We start from the raw sequence: 13,639 nt of genomic DNA, 5'->3' as shown, positions 1-13,639 counted from the left end.
TTAATCTGCACCTCGGGGTTTGTCTTTTACTGCTAAGGGGTACCATAGAAAAGAACACTTGGTTAGAGTGAATCCAAGGCATCTTTTCTTGTATTTTCTGTGGCAGAAAGCAACTCATTTATCTATTCAGAATATATCAACTCTTTGGCGTTCTGCCTTTGTGCTTAGGTACCATGGGATTCCAAACCATGGAAAACAACCATAACTTTGTGATCTTGCATTCAAAGTACATCCCTTCAGCTTTAAATCTATGTACAGAGTGATGACTCTGCTAATTGTGAACGTAACACCTCCTTTTGTATCGCTTTGTTCGCCCTAAGTGTGGCAGGGTATGCTCATCCCTTGCTCACTTGGCCACTGGATTCAAGACAGCCTGGCTGATGAGGATTATGAATCCGAAACCGGTCCCAGGATGCTTGTTTCCGGTCCAGGGAAGACCTGGCTTGGCAGTTCGGGCTGGACTGTTCCCATGAGGCACAGGGTCAGACTGATTTGCATATGGCCATGTCTGAACTGGGGTGGCTGAGTGAGCTAAAGAATGGTGATGCATTAAACCCAGATCAGTTGACTGGGGATGAGTGTTTGATTTGCTCAAACGCTCCGTCCATCATCTCCTTTTGTATCGAATTGTAAACGTAAGCCACAGAAGAAAAGGTATCGGTGTTTAAACTCAGAGTATCATACAAAAGCTTAATCCATACATTGAACTTTTAGGTGTCTACAATATTGTATCCAGCTGCATTGCATAGATTTCAAGTAGTAGCAAAACATATTCTCCTTTTCATATTGTGGGTGAACCTTTATATTAAAATTGGTTGAGGCCCGGCACACTTGATAGATTTCTGGATATTTTTAGACTGAAAACAAAATAGTAAAAAGAAGCACGATATCAAGGTGTGTTGCTGTAACCCAAGCGTTTTGGAGTTTGGGTCCTTTTGGATAACATCTTAGAAGAGCTAATCAAGTGTAGGTAGTCCACAAGTGAATGCTGTACCAAAAACCCTTTAATACCATAATAAGAGTCTTTATAGTTTTGAAGTTTCACAACTTGAGTCTTTCTGGTCTGCCAAGGTTTCCAGGTATTCCTTCAACAACTTTTTGACATGTGTATGTACTTTATATGAATAATGTATCTACTCCTAACTGTATGCTTCAGAAAATGGCTCAAACTTGATGTTAAATATTTCTGGTCACCCATTGACTTGTATGTTTGTAGGCCCAAACAATGAGACTAGTTCAATTTCTTGTCGGTAGATGCTAACAGCTCACTGGCTGTGTTGTGAACGTTAGAGGGATCGCACCTGTGCTTTGGGTTTGATATAAGTGCAGCAGTCTGTTTTTTAACATTTTAAAGCCTTATTTGCTCTGCAAATAGCAGTATACACTGAATGCATATAGCAAAATAGTTCCTTAGTCCATGTATTAAAATGGTACCACTTTTCTTGGTTATATTAGTTCTGAAAGAAGGGCATTTTTTAATGTGTAGAAGGTGTTCAGGCTATGAACTGAACTAAAACATTTTTATTCTCTTGTATATGATGTAATACCCTTTGATTATCCTTAACCGTTGCACTCCTTCCCCTTGATCTCCACCCCTTTTTCAGCATGCCTACCTCTTCTTCTCTTCATGCCTTTTTCGATACGTTTCCCTATGTGCAGCAAGAAACTAGTGGTGTTGAATACCAATTTGTGTAAGTGATACTGAAGAGGTGTGTGCCGTGGCTAACGTGTGATAATATCAGTTCTATATTTTAAAAATACTTTTTTTTAAAAATCTGGTGCACAGTGGTGGTTAATAAGTGCTGTGGACAATAGTCCCATTTACTGTGTGACAATTCAGCAATTCTGCTTGACACATGGAGACAATGGAAGAATGAGCACCTCAGATGTTCTTCCCTGCGGCAGTCGAAAAATAAATAAGAGTTGAAATTTTATTTCACTTTTAGGGTGTATCAAGTTTCATACTATTTGAATGTAATAATTTTATAAATAAAGATCAGCAACAAATTTTGCCAAACATTAACCCCCCTTTAAATCTCTTTAAAACACTTGGACATTTTTTACTTCTAACATTTGTTGGATACTAACAAAATATAGTATCAACTAACTTTTCTACTAACTTATTCTAGTTGCATGAAGTTATGTTCTCGCTTTATTTCAGCAGTTCAAGAGACATGTTTTCAGTATATCATTAATGTCAAACAGCAAACATGGTACAGCAGCAGTGAAACTGATCCACACACCATTTGCAAGACTATAAACATTCTAGACTCAGAATAGCATTGCTAGATCTCACAGTAATACAAACCCTTCAAATGCTTCTTAAAGAGTAGAATCATTTGAAAAAGTGCCTAGCACATGAATAAAAATGGAAAACAGGATATGATTGCTGGCTTCAGAACCACAATATAGGACCTAAGTACGATGCTGGTTAGACTGCAACCGACGGCTTGTCGGTTGCAGTCTGACCGGCATCTACTGCTGCGGTCTAACTGAGTGATGCATTACATTGCATGCGGTCCGAGGCAGCAGTCGGAGGGACCGACCAACACTTTTCAACAAACTCATAGAGCCCGTCCGTCAGTTGGAATCTCACCATTGTCCCTTAAGGACAGCAATTCTGCCATCGGTGTTATGATGTCGGTTTCCGAAAGACATTCCATGTCGGCCTTTCCGACATGGGAATGTTGTCAGAAGGCGATATTGGGGGCCCCTCGCAGGGCCCCCTTCCCTCTGCGGTCTCCACATTTGGGCCTGGGCCCTGCATTGTGCCTGCCCCATGGTGCAGGGTTTTTCACACACTTCCATGTCTCAATGGGAGCTTGGGCTGCGTGCAGTTTTCGCCCGCCGCACAAGCTCCCATAGAAAAATGGAAGTTTCCTACTGCACATATTGCGGTCGTATCGTAATTAGGTGTTCGGAACCGCCGACCTATGGTCGGACGGTTCATTCACCAAAACTGTGTCGGTAGGAGGCAACTCATTTTTATGTACTTCGCACTTCTAAAAAAATTAGTTATTGAAAATGGCATCTCGGTTAAACAAAAACAACAGTTCTATACTTTAAACAATTTGTTTATAACCTTCGTGTCAAATGTGCATTCCTTTTATTTTTCAGTTTTGTCGATAAAAAAAATCCAAACTAATATAACGAGCAGTATGGTTCTCTACCTCCAGTGATTACATGATTAAAACATGATCACTGAATTTTCGAGCCAAAAAATGATGTTCTTATTTAAACTATGTCAGACCACAATATAATTTGGTAGACTTCTTACCAGTTGATGTGAGCCTAATTGTGAATGGGAAGACTGCTGTACAGTAGGCACATATGCATGCACCACTGTCCTGAAATGTGAACAATTAATGACTTTGATTTCAGGAAAACAAGTCCCCATCCCTAATCAGTAACAGACCCCCAAATAATGTCAATCAGATATAGAGATTGAACTAAGGAAGGGGGGAGGACAGAGGCACCCCTCACTAATAATGATAGAAGCGCATGAGCCATGAATCAGGGGCATGGATTTGGTGCAGACCAGGCAAGTGTTGCAGTTTCTGTGTTAGGGTGCCATAACCTTGTTTATGACAAAAAGGGTCAAATAACCAATACACATACACTCTCAGTAGTAGCATGTTGGAAACCATTGAGAAGGTAGACAAATATAATTGAGGTAATCGTGGAGGAGATAGAATCGATTTGTGAGTATAAATGTTCCGTACTGTGAATTTTAAATGTAGCTTCAAAGGGGAGCGTAGGGCTGGGGCTTCAATTACTCTGGTGTAAGCAGTCACAGGAAGGTTTTGAACTAAAATGAGTCTATAGAAGTTTTAAAGAGTATGTAAAGGCAGTGAGAGTGATATGAGGCATTAAGGAGAGCAGAGAACATGGTGAGGAATTTACTTTCCAAATTCAGAATTGTGGCCTGGCATGGGTGAAGCAAGTTTCCCAGTAATTTGCTGCTTAACTGTGGTTGTCAAATTAGGATTGTGAGCGGTCAAAAATCAAAGAGGATGACATGTTCTTTGGCTGGTGCTGAAAAGGATAGATGCATAAGCGAGATGAGGGTGTTTGGGCAATATAATGTCAGTTGGTGAAAAATTACTGGACTGATGATGAGCGAATTCAAAGTGCTTGGAATGAGGTTTGGTTGCTTCCTTCAGAAACCAGAACATTTATTTTTAGGTATTTCATGAGTTTAAAATGATTGTGGTGCATTAGACATTTTTGGTGTATGTAACTCCAAAATATAAGGCTTTAAGATGAACTTGGTTATGATCTAGAAGATCATCCTTATTATTCATGTTCACTCTTTTATGATGCCTTCCTTTTAATATCAGGTTTGGACTTCCAGATTCCCGGCGTCATGGTGAAAGTATTTGTTTGTCTCCATGCAACACCCTGGCAGCAGTGACAGATGATTTTGGAAGAGTCATTTTGTTGGATGTGGGTAGAGGCCTTGCCATACGCATGTGGAAAGGTAATGTATATGACACTAAATTAACTTCTCCTTTGCTAACCATGGCTTCTAGAAAAAGAAAATCTAGGTATCCGTATAATGTTGCCTACACAGAAAGGAGTTAGTTTGGTAGTAAAAACTAAATAAATAATGTCGATTAGAATTGCTAAGTCTTGTGCCCAAGCTATTTCATATTCATACATACTCTGCTTTTAGATTCTGTTGGAGACCGTGGAAGTTGCCAGGTGTACTCATTCTGGCGCTCTTTCCCGAACTGCTCCCTTCCTGCTTTGCTGCTTGCTGACGCTCAGACCCTGTTCCTCAAGTAGCGGGTGGAGTCTTGCGTGGCAGCCCCAGCAGCCTTGTTGTGGCGTGGTGCAGTCTGATCTTTAGAGCAATCTTGTGTTCCACAATCTGCAGTCTATTTTGGGCAGCTTGGCTCCACCTGATTCCAGTTTGCCCTCCTTATAAACACAACAGTGCGAAATGGTGCGGGCCATAGGGTGCTCTTTGGAGCTCTCCCAGTGCCCACCTTACCCGACAGATGTTGTCCCTTGTTTGGGACTGCACCAAACCTGTGTTGGAGGACCTTGGTAATTTTGGTAACGCGTCCTTTGCAGGGGGCTTTTCTTGTGTAAGTGTTGGGTATTGTGGGGCTTCGGGGAGCTTGAGAAGTGCCTCCTGCTGGGCTCCGTCGCTAGCTTCTGTTTGCAGTTGAGGGCGGGAGGGAAAAAGGGGGGCGGTGGTGCAGCTTGTCTGTTGTAGGGGTTTCGAGTTGCCGTAGGACAGCAATCACTTCCGTTAACTGGGATGCCGTGCAGCAGGGGAACATAGCACAAAGGCGGTCCTGAGGCAGCTTCTATTCCGGGAGGTTGAACTGAGCACACGAAATTATCACTGGCTCACTGAGCACAAGAGATTATTACTGGCTTTAACCTCCTGTTAATTCTTTGTGTGATTTGGTGCTCCTTCTACCATGCTTATGTTTGTATGTTAGGAATAAACTTTTTCGAAAAAGTAAATAAATAGTTAACAGACTAACAGTCTATTGATTTAAAAACCTAGACCCTTGTGTAAGATAAAGTTTGGTCGCCTTAGAACTTTACCTACTCTCTCGAGCAAACAGAGGGACAAGGAGGACCCTGGGGCAAATAGCAGGTGTGTCTGATGGGCAAAAGTCACTGCTTCAACGCAAAGCACATACAACATTGTGTGATTCAATTTGATTAAAGGAATTTTTAGGCAAGCTTTAACTCCAGGAAAAAAAGGACCCCTAACCCTCTTCATCTGATAGAGACTACTAGCCGCAGATTCCTTAACGTAGAATTACCCTTAGGCGTGAGACTGGATCCGGAAAACTTTTCTGCCACAGCATCCCTGCGCGCCGGGGGGACGGCACCACGTAACTCCGCCCTGACGTAATCCACGCTGGTGATGTCAGCGAGGATAAATAAGTCCCACCCGGCGCGCCTACGTCAGTTTTTTCTCTTTCCACGTGCAACTCTGATCCGGATTACTGTCCTGGCCTGTTTTCAGGCCTTCCATTCTCTTCTTACGCTTTGGCGTTTAGTGGAACAGTGTACGAATGCCTTCAGGCTTCGACGTGTACCTCCTATGCATGTCCCATGTCGGTGACGGACCCTCACCCGATTTGCATGTGGTACCTGGGTAAACACCACGACTCGGAGAGTTGCAACGCATGCCAACACCTAAAGCCTAAATCATGGCGGAAGCGCCGGATGAAGTTGCTGTAGGCGCCCTTATACAGGTCGGTGTCATCCCAGCGTCCGTCCCCTACCTCGGAGACAAGCAACCGCCGGTTTCGTCTGCAGAATCGCCTTTTGCCGCTGCCCTTTGGGCGTGGCTCACCGCTGGTAGGTCGTTCAATATGTCTCCGAGGCCTTGTCCTCCTTTCGCGGTGGGTCCGGAGGTGACTAGGGCCCAAATGACGACCTACGCGGCGGCACTGCAGGCTTCTTTGGCCCTTCCTCCACCTAGACGTCACAGGAGGGGACCTCCGCGGCGCCGCTGGCGTCTCCGGCTCGGCGCCGAAGGTTTCGGCTTCAGGTTGTAGGAGGGTGTCGTCGCCGGGGTGTTGTCCTCTGGGGCTTCCCTCGTCGGTGCCTAGCGTTCCTGCCTCGCCGCAAATCCCTATGGGGCACCCTGTGGTGTCGCAGGCGATCGCCGGGACTCCGGGCTTGTCCCCGAGTCCTTCTTAATTCTCTGAGCAGGCGGCTGCCTCACCAGAGGTTGAGCTGGCACCGTTTCGGCGACTGGAGCCTTCCTCCCCGGTTCCGATGGATTTGAGGGTGGAGGCCGGAGCATGGGGCACCTGTCTGAGTCCCTCTTGGTCCTCGGCGCGGGCGGCTGCGCCGTCCAAGGTCGATCCGGCACCGTTTCAGCACCGCGCCGTCGCCTTCTCCTGGAGAGCGTGTGGTGGCAGGATTCGGCCCGGCGCCACGTGGGCCCACTACGGCGCCGGTCGACGCTGATCAGGCGCCGATGGCAGACTCCACGGAGCCGCACCGGTGCCGGGCCCTGGATTCGTCTCCTGAGATTCCTTTTTCTCCTGAGGTCCGTTACCTGCTGGTATGTTCCTCTCCAGAGACAGGGCGCCGTGTAGTTGCCTTTTCACCGGCATCTTCCAGGGGAGGCTCTTCGCCATCCCCACGACCTAAAACCTCGAACCCTTCTTTCCGTGGCTCACGGCTTGCTTCTCCACTGGCATCTCCGCCCTCCCCCTCAGATTCCCCCTTCCTCAGTGGATCCTTCTATATCCCAGGGCTAGCTGCTTCCCACTGGACTTGGGGATGGGCAGCTCAGTCTGCAGCCGTCGCCCAAGGAGGAGTTACTTTCACCTCCGCGGTGCCCTACTGAGGCCAGTGTTACCTTTGTTCGGACTCTTTCCACGGCTGCTGGTATCCTGAGGATGGGTGAACCTGTCACTCCATTTCCCACGGAAAACCTCTTGGAGATTCTCCACCAGGGCTCTGGTGGAGTGGAGTTGTTCCTTCCCTTTGAAGCGTCACTCCATAATTCTCTTATGGGGGCTTGGGGACGCCCTGCCACAGGCGATCCGGTGCCTCAGGCACTACTGCACCGTCACCGTCCTGAACCGCACAACCCGGTCTGTCTTTCTTTCCACCCTTCTACTCAAGGTGCTCTACTGCGCAGTGACTTTTCGTGTTTGCCTGTGGTGTTGTTACCTCCGTCTCGGGAGGCCCGGTGGTTAGATTCATGGGGGCGTAATGTCTTCGCTTCTTCCAGTGCTGCCTTGAGGGCGCTTAACTCTTTGTGTGCTGACCAGGGCTACTTCTAGCCTATGGGATTCTGTGGAGTCCCTTCTTTCTCATGTCTCTGATGAGGGGGCCCGTGCTGGTCTGCGGGGCCATGTGTTGGATGGCAGGGAGTTGACCGCGTTTCTTCTTTGTGCGGCTTTAGATGTTGCCGATGCTGTTGGCCGTGCTATGGCCACTTCTGTGGCTCTCCGTCGCCGTGCTTTGCTATGTGATGCTGTTTTCCCTGAAAATATTAGAGAGCGTTAGGTCGACCTCCCTTTTCATGGGTTCCTGTTGTTTAATGCTCATGCAGACTCCGCAATTTAGCGTCTTCTTGCGGGACTCCATCCTCCTCCTCCTTCTCCTCCTCAGTAGGTTGGTCAACTGATCCTCCGGGGACTTGGTGGGAGACGTTATCCCACATGCTCTTGATATTTGTTTTTTGGATGTGTGTTACAGCTTCTATGAGGGATACTGTGCCCTCGGGGTCCTTTGTTGGCCCTGCTCTTCAGTTGGCTGCTGGTTCAGCCCCCTTTTTTGGTAATGTGTTTTCTGACTGACTACTAAGCCCTCTGTGGTTACTGCCGCAGGTCTATGATTTTGTCCTCTGATGCGGGATTGTTTTTTCCCTAAGAGTGGTTGCCATGTTTTTTTGGGACGTGTCCTACCCTATGTGGGGTATATGTAGCTATTGTATAGCTCTGTCTTATGCGGGGAGGGTGTAGACTCCCCCTGGCGGGTTCATCGCCCTCCCGGGTGTGCTGTATTATGATGGTGCGGTACTTGGTACTTACTGGGATGTGGCTTGGCCATCTAGGGCGTTGTGCCGCTGTGTTTTGCCCTTGCCTGCCGTTTGGTCTGGGACTCTGTCTGGGGTTTCTGAGGACATAGTTTCCTGTTTTGACGACCTGGTCTGTCTTACTTGTTACTCCTCTCATCTTCTAGATGCTCTCACTCCTTAGTGGATCGTTTCTTTCCGGGGCGGCCACCCTATTAGGGGTCGGTCAGGACGGTTTACTAGCCCTGCCCTTGTTCTGAGGCCAGCGTGGTCCGGGCCTTTAGTTTTGTGGTGTTGTCAGCAGCTGGCTGCCCCGCCTGCTCTTCTGTTGTGTGGCTGGCGACCTTGGTGCGGGCCCTTGAGCTACTGCTTTGTCCTGTGGGGCTATTGTAGGCTTCCGGTCTTATTCTTCTGCCTGCTTTACTGCTGAGGCGTCTTTCAGTCTTGTCTTGGCTTCAAGCTGTGATGGGCTTGGCTGCCCTCTTCCTGGGTATGTTTCCCGGTGGAGGGCTTGCAGTTTTTGGGCCGCTTCTCCTTAAAGTCTGTAAGTGGCTCTTCTTCCTTTGCGCTACCTGTACTTTGGGGCTTCTGGTGGAGGTCCCTGGTACGTTGACTGGCTTGGGGTGTTCTGCCACCCCCTTCGTATTGCTTTCTCCTGTTGGTGAAGGCTGGGTTGCCTCTTTTGTCATGCTGACACATCCCCTGTGGGGCAGGTGTTCCTCCACAATGTTGAGGTTCTCTACCATTTAGGGCTGGTGCCTCTTCCCTGCTGCGGTAGACAAGGCTATTTTCCCTGTCCCTGTAGCAGGTCCCCTGTGAGGGACCTTGGGCTCGTCTGAGCTGGGGAGGTCTTCTCGCAGAACCCTCCTCCCCCTTTGGGGTATGGCTAGGGTATCTATTCTACGTTAAGGAATCTGCGGCTAGTAATCTCTGTCAGATGTACGAGTTACTTACCTTCGGTAACGATGTATCTGGTAGAGATGATTCTAGCCGCAGATTCCTTCATGACCCACCCTTCCTCCCCATTTCTGCGAGGGCCCTTCTTGGTCTTCTACGCTCGCCTGCTTCAGGGCGGTGGTCCTCTGCGAGTGCTTTCTTCTCCTCCCTCCCTGGGAGATGATCGCCTTGTTGTTGTCGGTGCTCCATTCCTTTCTTTCTCATGATTGGTGGGCGAATGCCTGGGTACTTCTGCGCCCATGCATTTGTTCTCCAATGTAGGGTTCGTTGTGCCCTGCTTCCCTGTGTTGCTTGCAATTCTGACGCTTACAGTCCTTGGGGTTGAGATCCCCTGACTGGGTCTTGCCCCTCAGTTCTTTTGAGAATACAAAGTCCCCCCCTCCCCTCCCCCCACCCCTTCCCCCCCGCTGGTGTGGTTGGGGAATAACTTGTTAATGCGCTTTCATTCTGGTTTGGAACCCTTCTTGGTTTCGGGCGATGGGTGCAGACTTCTCGTCTGCTGTCCCTTTTTCACATGCCTTCTGCCTCTAAAAAGGCTGGTATGTTGGTTATGGACTTGTTTGCAGTAGCTGCGCTTTATTCTTTCATTCCGTGACTTGGTGCCTGGCACTATTCTGGATGGTGCTGTTTCTCACCGTTTGTTTCTTTCCCTTCTGTATAGCTGGGTTTTCGCACACTGTTCCAGTATTCTCACAGTTCTGTTTGTGATGGCTCCGCGTTGTGGTACAGAAAGTTCTCAGAAGAAAACTGACGTAGGCGTGCCGGGGTGGGACTTATGTATCCTCGCTGACGTCACCAGCGCGTACGACGTCAGGGCGGTGGCACGTGGTGCCGTACCCCCCGTCGTGCAGGGATGCCATGGCAGAAAAGATTTCCGGATTCAGTCTCACGCCTGGGGGTAATTCTACGTTAAGGAATCTGCTGCTAGAATCGTCTCTACCAGCTACATCGGTACCAAAGGTAAGTAACTCGTACATTCGTCCCTATTGCTAAAAGAAGTAGCGCAAATGGAGCAAATTAGTGCCCAGGATCCACCAGCCTCCTTGTCTTACAGTCAATGCATCTACCATGAGCTGCCATAGTTTCCAAAACACCCAAAGGCAAGTGCTACAGAAAGGGTGGTTGTTTAGAAGGAAACTGTCCTGTTTTTGCACTTACGGATCAGTCACTGTTACAAGTGGAGGATGATGGCAATGTGGCCGCTCCCATAACGACTAGTGGGACACTGCACTTTAGTCCTGCAGTGGACTTGTTTCTTCATGTACATATAGCTAGGGTTTCCTTCAGCAAATTAAAGTATCTGCAAATTTGACAACTTGGAAAGCTCTCTTCGACTCCCTTGAGGCGACAGTGAAGGCACTATAAATGAGACCTTCAATTTGACATTTTTCAGAACGTATCAACACATATTGCAGGAATAGAAAATAAGTTGAACCACCTGAAAGAGCATTGGGCAAAAGGAAAGTCCGTACAATCTAGTAATTTTTGTTTGTGTTCCCCACTAATCAACAAATTAGAAGTTCTTCCGAATATTCTAAAAGAACTGGTAGAGGAGATGAAAGTTGTAACTAGAGCATCCATGCCCAACAGTAGTAATCAGCGCAGGCGATGAACCAATTAAGTTAGTGTCATCAACAGGGGTAGAGAGCTGTCCAATAGCTGAGCATGGCGAAGATGGTGACTTGGGTGGTAAAACGCTGCAAAAAACAAAATGAGTAGTAAAATGATATCTCCAAAATAAATGACGTTCACACAATCTTAGTACATAAACCCTGTACATTGTGGAACTTTTCTTATTAAAAATCCCGAAAGAAGAGCGAGCACAAGTCGTGCTGCACGTGTTGTCGAGCAGGCTACTAAAGCCCTCCGGTACCCCGAGCGAGTCCTAAACCTAGGATGTAAAGGTACTCTCCTGACCTTAGTTTTTTATTAGGTAAATGGAATCTGTCTTCACCAAGACTGCTATAATCTGCAGCCTTCACTTTACATGGTCCTGAAGAAGGCCCCCGACCCGTCAGGACAACTAGATGGAGCTGAAACATGTCGACCTTTTACACAGACACTCAAGTGCGTTGGACTGGTAACCCGCCTTCCCACGCACAAGACTGTTTTGATTTGCCACCATTCCGAACTGAATAAAGATACAGTTCAGGTAAAACGAGGACTTTTTAACTCACTTTACACGAACTCGCATCATTTGAGCACCCCAACTACATGTTTCTCTGATCACTACAGTAATAACCAGTGGTTTCTCCTCCAGGTGGAGGATAGCATATGCAAAAAAGAAACCTAATGATGATGCTGTCACATTTTTAATAAGGCGGAGAATCGAGATACACCGCCACACAGCCTGAAACGGGAATGAGGGTTGTCTTTTGAAAGATGGCAAGAACACTGAACCCTGGTTACTCAGGTACTAATGATCCATTACCTATTGATATATTGTATGACAACAGGTTGCTGAATGGATCACAGCTCCTTCTTCCTCCCCCCTTTTTGATTTGATATATACGTTAACAGTAATCACCAAGATACAAGGAAAAAAGATGGCTCGGGACATGCTTGAGGAAACTGTAACTGACCAAAAGTTATGTCCTGAGGCTCATTGATTGTTAACAGGTGATTTAAATTTACATGTAATATCTGACATTGATGAGTCTGAGTAGGCAACTCGTCAAAGTCCATCATGGAGCATACCTTTACCTGTATTTTCCTCACAAGCCAAGAAAAAAGATACATATGGCAAGCTGCTTCCTGTTTTGGATATGAGAGTACTAAATTGTCGTTTTAAAGATCAACTTGCAGCTCCCTCACGTTTAACAACCTCCTCAACCTCTGTCATTGATTGCATGCTAAGTTTCAACTTGTCAAGGGCCATTACTTCATTTACGATAAATAGCAGGATGGAGCAAAACCACTATCCTCAGAAGATTTCTGTTGCAATGAACCCTCTCTTTTTTAGAGAGCAACATCTGATGATCAGTGATCAAATACCTTTAATTTAAAAAAAAACAAGGTGGTTCAGTCCTATTAAGAAGCAAATAGTGGTACGAGAAATCACGTTTTTATTACTTGGGAGTACTGCCAAAAATATATAACTCACAACCCATGTTTGCTCTGCAACAAAATTCACTGATCTATGTTTGGTGAAATTTGGTCATTAATGGAAAGTAAGAACCTTGAAAATATCTTCTTGTGTGAGGAACAATTGGTGGTTTTCAACAGCACTGTTTCTTCAAAAGAGAGCATTGAATGTTGAGAGGGGAAGGTTAAACAAATGCTCCCTTGAAGGAAGACTCCTGCAATTTTTGAAAATTCAAGACCTAAGATCTTCCTTTCAAAAAATCAATCCGGGAAGCTAAGAATGTTGCTTTGAATAAAACCTGGGCGATACTTCACTTTTTTTGCTCTACCAACAATAATAAAACATTTTGGAACTTTATAAACAGCAGAACAACATGGACCATCCAAGAGGATATTAAAAGTATACCTGTGGATTTCTGGATTAACGATATTGAACAGCTTTACAATAACCACCTTTTAGTAGTGTTTGACCAAGGTTCTGCTGAAAATTCAAGTGAAGAGTCACTTCGTTTCTAATGATAACCAAGTTCGCATTGTCATTATGGAGTCAAGAAAACCTGCTGTGCCCAGTCCTGATGGTTTGCCTGCAGCCCTCTTTAAGGAAGATTTTCTGGTTTGGGTGGAAATCTTGGCTTCCTTGTATAATTATTGCCTTTTTTCAAATGATATTCCTGACTCAGAGGAACAGTTATACATCCAATTTTAAAATCTGGTCACTCAGGAAATCCTGCAAATTATAGGCTAATTTGCTTTGATGTATTGAAAGGCAAAAATGATTGCATCTTTGTTATTGAAGGACTTGGCTTGGGCTGCTCAAACTTATCTCAAAGGAATAGACTAGTTTCCAGAAAGGAAGTAGTATCATTTATAACTTGACCGCTCTATCTATTCTTATTGTAAAATTCCATGTTGGTAACCTTCCCCTTTGCGCCTTCGTTATAGATCTAAAAAACAGCCTTTGATAAAGTCCAGAGACAAAGGCTGTGGGCGAAGTTAAAGCAATGCAATATCCCATCTACGTTGTTGAGGGCAATTGAGATGCTATACACTGACACATGGGTTGTAGTAAAGTTGCGGGATGGC

The 13,639-nt window shown here is 46.1% G+C and overlaps 1 protein-coding gene across 1 annotated transcript in view; it reads left to right on the top strand.

Annotated features, from left to right (window-relative positions):
• The window catches only part of RAB3GAP2 (RAB3 GTPase activating non-catalytic protein subunit 2), a 586,520-nt gene that overhangs the window by 256,368 nt on the left and 316,513 nt on the right, over window positions 1-13,639 (top strand). Inside the window, exon 13 of the mRNA XM_078649806.1 lies at window positions 4,341-4,480. Within this exon, the coding sequence (XP_078505932.1) occupies window positions 4,341-4,480 (140 nt within the window). The remainder of the gene's footprint in view (window positions 1-4,340; window positions 4,481-13,639) is intronic.

Source organism: Lissotriton helveticus, chromosome 6 (genome assembly GCF_964261635.1).
Source record: "Lissotriton helveticus chromosome 6, aLisHel1.1, whole genome shotgun sequence".
Lineage (NCBI taxonomy): Eukaryota > Metazoa > Chordata > Amphibia > Caudata > Salamandridae > Lissotriton > Lissotriton helveticus.
Note: the sequence above shows the minus strand (reverse complement) of the source record. Positions and strands in the feature narration are given on the sequence as shown.